General features: G+C 33.9%; 1 protein-coding gene across 1 annotated transcript in view; it reads left to right on the top strand.

Moving 5' to 3' along the window:
- The window catches only part of LOC102860030 (probable ATP-dependent RNA helicase DDX60-like), a 191,875-nt gene that overhangs the window by 21,032 nt on the left and 163,336 nt on the right, over window positions 1–7,507 (top strand). The window contains exon 6 of the mRNA XM_006896669.1: window positions 3,764–3,866. Coding sequence (XP_006896731.1) covers window positions 3,764–3,866 — 103 coding nt within the window. The remainder of the gene's footprint in view (window positions 1–3,763; window positions 3,867–7,507) is intronic.

Below are 7,507 nucleotides of genomic sequence, written 5' to 3'. Positions count from 1 at the left end.
AGGGTGCAACAAAGAATGAATGGAATCCCAAAATCTCTGTAGATGTTCATTGAAATGAAAAATAAACAACCTAAATTAAAAAAAAATATATAAAGAGACATATATAATATCTAGTAAAAATGACCAAATGACTCACACCTGATTATTAACTAAATCAAATCAAAACCTACAACTGATTGCTAGTGAAATAAAAAAGACCAAAATGTCACACTTATTTATTAATTCAATAAAAAGAACTACATTCCAGAATCAAATTGCTTCAAATAAGAGGCTCTCAGATAGGCCCAAACAACTTTTAACTATGATCATGCTAAATCTATACTTAGTCCAGAAGTTTGTTGCGTGAACAAAACAAGTGAATGCTTCATGGTTTAAAATTAAGAAGGGAGTGTATTGGGTTGCTTTCTTTCTCCATATGTATTCAATCTGTATACTGAACTAATGATTTGATAATCTGGACACTATTAAGAGGAATGGAGCATCAGGATCAGAGAGAGGCTCATTAATAACCTGAATTATGCAAATGACACAATCTTCCTTGCTGAAAATAAGGAGGGCTTGAAGCACTTGTTGCAGAAGATCTAAGAATACAGCCTTCATTATGGATTGCATCTAAAAGTAAAGGAAACAAAGATTCTTACCATTGGACCAATATGCAACATTATGATAGATGTAGAAAAGATTGACATTGTCAACAACTTCATCTTACATGGATCCACAATTAACACCCATGGTACCAGTCAGGAAATCTGGAGATATATTGCACTAGGAAAGTCTGTAGTGATGGACCTCTCCAAATCATTGAGAAATAAGGATGTCAACTTAAGGAGTAAGGTTCATATGATTCAGGCCATGGTCTTTCCCTGGAGAAGGACCTCAAGCTTGGAAGGAGGGAGGAACAGCAAAAGAGTAGGAGAACCTAGAGCGGATAGATTGACACAGTAACTGGATTAATGAGGGTAGGTGCGTCAGAGACAGTGAGATTGTTTCAGGATATGTGGGTTCAGAGTTCTTGTACATAGGTTTGCGTGAGTCACAAGTGACTTGATGGGACATAACAATAACAGCATATATTCATTGCTACAAGTTGACTCATAGCTGTCTCTCCAGGGGGAGAGTGGAAGGAGATTGTCCATCTTTCACCCACAGGGCAGTTTGTGGATTCAAACTGCTTGCCTTTGTTTGGCAGCACATTTCCCTACTCACTTGGCCACCTGCATGTTCTTTGTTTTCATAGGGGCAAGGAAATATAATAATACCAGCAACTAAGTCCAAAGACCTATTTTTGGCAACTAAGTATTTTTATTTGTCAAATTTCTTATAAAATAAAACTTTTAAATAGAATTATTTTTTGCTTTCTACTTGCTCCTGGAAACATTATTTTATAACAATACTTAAAATACACAAAACTCCACACCAGCTACTTGGATCTGAAAGGCTCTCTCTCTCACAGCACTGTTGTAGCAATCAATCACCAAACAAACTCAAACTCCTTTTTAGAATATGTAAATTTGTTAAAACTTAATATATTGTGCTTTAGGTATATTTAAGATGAAACACTGAGCAACATATATTTCATTTTGTAAAAACCTAAAATTATTGTCATCCAAGCCTTGATCATTTTCCTTTCTCTCCATAGGATTAAACTTGAAATTAGGCGATACTTTAATGCAGGAATATCAGAAATTGTGGAACACAGTCTTAACATCTGCGGAAGGTTATGATTTTGAAGGACCTTTGCCCTTAAGGAGAACTTTCAGACCATTTCTTCAACAAAAAAAAATATTACCTAGAGGTGTTCATTTTTTAAAATTAAAAATCAATGTCAAATTAGTGATATGATCCTTGCTTACAAAACACATCTAACCTTTAAATATGTTTCATTATGTGATTGAATAGTTCTATTGAATAGCTTTTATACACACAGTGTACTCTTTGACTTCTGACTATTTATAGTTTGCTTTCTTTAAGTGAGCACATGAAAACAGGGACTAACATTTATTCAGTATTTAATATGCCAGATATTGCATTATATTGTTCATGTGAGTTTTTCTTAGTTTGTGGTATACTAGCTAGTGAATTTATGAGACAGGCAAACTTTTCATGGCTTTCAGCGTGAGCATTCATAGTGTCTTGTAATATTTCCACCACATTTTCTAGAAAAAAATAGTTTTGCTACGGCTGATTTGAAGACATTCACTTGAGTTTAAACAGACCTCAGCTGTGCTGTGATTAATCACCATCAGGTTATTAGCTGCTTTCCAATTGTCCTCAACTAAAGAGGATCCACATGTATCATGAAATTTGAGTAGATTATTCATTGGCTAATTTTTGCAAGTGGATCATCAGGGCTTTCTTCCAAGTCTTCCTTTTTCTGAAAGTTCTACTGAAACCTGTTCAACATGATAGGTAACTGGTGATTGTACTTGAGGTGTTCGTTGATTGAGAAATCAAGCCATTCTTCTTCGGCATGGATGGCAAAAATTCCATCACCAATCCATCAGTGACTTTGGTTAAGAGAGCAGACTTACCTATGTATGGAGTTGCCATGAGTTTGAATTGACTCCATAGCAACATTTTTTCTTTTTATTCAATATGGAAATTTTTCATTCTAGCTTTAGAAAAAATAATGGATATTTTTTGCTTAAATTATGTCATAGTTTATCAATTATGATAAAATATAAATGTATTTAATAAGAGAATAATTTTTAAACATATTTTTTATTTACTTGCATCCAATCATTTATATACACTTTGTATCATGTATGAATATTGTGTTTTATAGATTTTTTCATTTAAGATGTATTTCATTCATGTACATTTTGTTTTATACATTCATATACATTGTATTTTACATAACTAATTACTATTGAGCTTTTCATATGATCTCCCTATCGTCATAATTATTCATATTATCATCCTATCTTTTTCAAGTCCTCATTGAATCTTTTCTACTCCTTCGCTCACACATGCAGTCATTAACATCTGCTATCTCTTCTTCCCTCTTCCTTGTTCTGCCCCTTTCTCTCTTTCCCATCCCCCTTTTGAATATTTATACATAACTTGCTAAGTTATCTTTCTATTTTCACAGTATTATTTTTTACTTCTGAATATAGACTTTTTTCCTATCTTTACTATGTGTTAATTTTAGGGAGTTTTCAATGGAAAAATAGAATTCTTTCTCCTTTTCCTATTAATTCAACTCAACTCAACTAATTAATGGTCAGAAACTATGAATCAACTTAGAGTTGAAACTCCAACAGGTTGTCAGAGCCTATAAATATCTTGGAAGAGATTGTCCTCCTTTTTCCTAGGAAACCATTGATGAGTTTCAATCAGCAGAGAGTCACTGCTTTTAGTTTAACTGCACAGCTCTCTGACTATACAACCAGAGCTCTATAGTCCTGGAGTCAACTCCATTTTTTCCCCTGTAGCCAAGAACAAATACTTTACTTATTTGGATTATAAGGATTCATTTACTATATTTCTCAAAGACATGCCATATAAACTGAAGCAGCATTCTACTCAGTTTACTCAAATATCTATTTTAAGTTAGCGAATTCGCTTAATTTGTAACAATTTATAAAATATGTATTTGACTTAAATACCCTGATATGCAATCATTTTATTGAGTATTATTTACTTTGCAAAAATGAATAGAAAGTGTTAATTTTAGTATTAAAAATACTATTGAACGACAATGAACAGTTTCAATTAGATTTTGATGTTGTAACATTAATTGCTTTTCTGAATTTTTTTCAAGTATCAAACCAAGAAATTCATAAGTCAGGACTCATTCCTCTGAAATCTGATATTATAGAAGATTATGCTGGAGATATTCTTGCAGAACTACCTTTCCTGAGCAGGTATTTAGAGAATATATATATATATATATATACAAGATTTGTTATATATATTTATCAACTGATTTTTAAGTTTCACAGTAGATCTATTCCAATGGAAATTGTAGAGAATGACTTTCTTCCTAGTGTATTAATATTTTTAGAAAGATATCTTCTTTAAATTACTTTATTTCATTCCTAGCATGTAAAAATATTATAAATCATGTCATGTTCTTTGTAATTGGTATGACATGATTTACACTATAATTAATGGAGTAACTTTCTATAGTATGGTAAGAGTCAAAATATAAAAGCTTATAAGACTGATGCTTGCAGATAATCTTAAAATTGTGAAGAATGGCGATAAAGGAAGTATTAAAGACAAAAACAATAATCTACATTCAGTGAAAAAAATGTAAAAAAAGGATGACCACTTCAATAAAAGAAATTGTTGGAATTGACACTTAAAAAGGCATTATTTATCCGAAAATTTATTCATTGCATTGGAGGCAGGAGTGGCATCCACTTCCTTAATGGCTTGCCCCTGGAAGAAACCCTATGAACCTGGAGAAAGGACAAAAGTTATATGTCCAGGATTTTTGTTCATAGGGTCACTATGAGTTGCCTACGACTCGACAGCACTTAACAACAACAACAACATATAAAATTTACAGAGAGCTCTGGTGGCCTAGTGACAAGAAGCTGTGCTGCAATCCCAAAGGCACATGGTTCAAGGCCTCCAGCTGCTCTGAAGGAGAAGGATGGGCAATCTCCTCCCATAAAATTAACTGCTTTTGAAAACCCACGAGAGGATCATCTATGGATCAGTTCTGATTCTATAGTACACAACAACAACAGTGATGTAAAATTTAAATATGCCTGACTGTTCTTTACTTCTGTTTTCTAATCTCTTGGTCAGTTCTGCATAGATGACATATTTTTCAGTAGAGTAGAAGGAAAAGTGGTTTGAGTCAACAAAAGGAGTACTAAAGTTGTTATGTGCCATCATTTTGTTCTGAGTCAGAGTCATAACACTATGTTACAATAGAAGGAAACACTTTCCAGTTCAGGTTTATTTTCACAGTTGTTGCTACATTTGAGGCCATAAATTTAGCCACTGTGCCAATTAATGTTTTTGAAAATTTACCTCTTTTTTTCCTGACCATCTATTTTACCAAGTATGACGTATGTCTTCAGTTTCTAGTACTTTCTGCTAATATATCCAAAATAGATGAGACAAAGTGTCACATCTTCACTTCTAAGGAGCATTCTTGATACACTTCTTCCAAGCATGTTCTTTATCATGATTTGACGCAAAGACCAGATATAGGAGGATTTTTCTTTATGTTCAAGTGCAATGTCTACTATAGGTTGTAGCCTCTAATTTTCATTAACAAATGGTTTACTCAACAAGTAAGTTCATGTCTACATACAGAAGACTGTTAAGTGAGTCTCCCTCCATTCCTGATGCTATGTTCTTCATACGGTGATGATTCTCAGGTTATTTTTGTTGTTGTTATTATGTGCCATCAAGTCACTGGTGACACATACAACAACCCTAAAATCTGCTCTATTCTGTGACAACATTACTGTCTCTGATACATCTACCCTCATTACCCCAGTCACTGTTTCAATCAATCTCATCAACGGTCTCACTCTCTTTTTTTACCCCCCCCCCACCCTTCCAAGCATGGAGTCTCTCTTCAAAGACATGTTGCTCCTTGCAACTTGCCCAAAGTATGTTAGATGAAGCATCAGAATCCTTGCCTTAAAGGAGCAGTCTGGCTTCACCCTCTGTAAGATGAACCTGTTTGTTCACCTGACAGTCAATTGGTATATTCAACAGTCTTCTCCAAAACCACAGCTCAAAGACATCAATTCTCTTTCCATCATCCCTACTCATTGTTCGATTCTCTGACACATAGTAAGCAATTGTGAAGACTATGGCCTGGATCAGGTGCACCTTCATCTCCAGACTGATGATGTTGTTCTTCAGTACTCTGGAGAGTCCCTGATAGCTGACTTTCCCAGTGCAGTTCATCTCTTGATTCTGGTTGCTGGTCTATTTACTCAGCTAAAAAATGAATAAGTTGTTGAAAGAAAATAACTCTGACAAAGATTTTTTTTAAAAAAATTTATTTTAAACCTTCACCATTTTATTGTTTCTGTTCTAACAACTTCTTCTTGGTTTAATGCAAGTTAAGTACAGATTCACAATTAAATATTCTGTATTTTTTATGTTATTCATTGTTTGTTATTGGCCACAAACTTGAATACATTTGCATTAACTATAAAATCTAAGTAAATATGTTTCTGCTATTTGCTACTTTTATCCAAGATCTATCTGGCATTAGAGATAATATTTCTCATTTCACTCAGGTTGTTAGCTTCACTTCAGAATTAAACTTGTTTTCCAATTTATATATTGCAGCAACTCTTGTTAAAATTTCCTTCAGCAATTAATTATCTTGTTGGACAATTTCCATATTCTCTTGAATTCATCTTTACCTTTAAAACATACAAATATAGATATCTTCTGGTTGGTTGATTAGGTAGTCATTTTTCAAATGTCTTGGTGTGAGTGAGTACTTTTGGCATTGTATCTGTTTATTGAAACATTTTAATTGGTGTCTCATCAGTTCCTAGATCATTTTTACCACCAATAGCTTCAGTGCTACCTGGGCTTCACTGTCTTCACTATTAGTGTATGCTATCTGACATATGAAGTGGTTGAATGGCAATCAGTTCTTTTGGTACACTGTGTCTTTGCATTTATTCCGTCTATGTTATTGCATATTTTGCTGCTAGGACATTTCTACAACTTGAGGCTTGGCTTTTTGTATTCACTTCTTTCCTTTTGAAAAAGGACTAGCATCATTTCCTTTCGAGTTTCCAATTCTAAGCCTTTGAATATTCCATTATAATATTTTGTCATACTTTGAAATCTGCTCAGCTATTTTATTTCATTGTTTCTTCCATTAACTTTAGATACTCTACATTCAAGAACAAGTTTCAGAGTTTCTTTTGACACTCATTTTGTTCCTTTCTATCTTGACTTTTTAATGACCTTTTGTCATTTTGTGTCATCTCACCACATGTCAAGTGACTATTTGAAGTAGGAATATATATAAGGTTTTGTTCTTGAAGACTTGTTTTCTTTTTCTTTGGTTTCAACTTGAACTTTCATTGGAGCAATTGATGACTCTCCCATAATTAGTACCTGTCTTTGTTCTGTTTGATGATATTGAGCTTCTCCATGATCTCTTATGACAGATACATTAAATGAGTTCTGGATGTTGTTGTTGTTATGTGCTGTTGAGTCACCCGCAACTCAGTGACCCTATGTACAACAGCTCTAAAGCCTCCATTGCCTTAGTTACTGTAACAATCCATCTCATCCGGGTCTTCCTTTCCTGAGTTGTCCCTCTATCCTTCTGAGTGTGATGTCCTTCTCCAAGGACTATTCCCTCCAGGCCACATGCCCAAAGTATGTGAGATGGAGCTTCGAACTCCTAGCATTCAAAAAAAGAAAAAGATGAAATATGTTTACGGCATTGAAGTCTATGGGGGAGAGAATAGTCTAAAAGTATTATATTTTAGGGCATTATTTTTATCGTAGGAGTATGCATTGAGGGTTGTAGAGTGGATTATATTTGGGGCTAGGG

The sequence above is a fragment of the Elephantulus edwardii genome, unplaced genomic scaffold (genome assembly GCF_000299155.1).
Source record: "Elephantulus edwardii isolate Elephantulus edwardi_28Jun2011 unplaced genomic scaffold, EleEdw1.0 scaffold00188, whole genome shotgun sequence".
NCBI classification, from domain to species: domain Eukaryota; kingdom Metazoa; phylum Chordata; class Mammalia; order Macroscelidea; family Macroscelididae; genus Elephantulus; species Elephantulus edwardii.
Note: the sequence above shows the minus strand (reverse complement) of the source record. Positions and strands in the feature narration are given on the sequence as shown.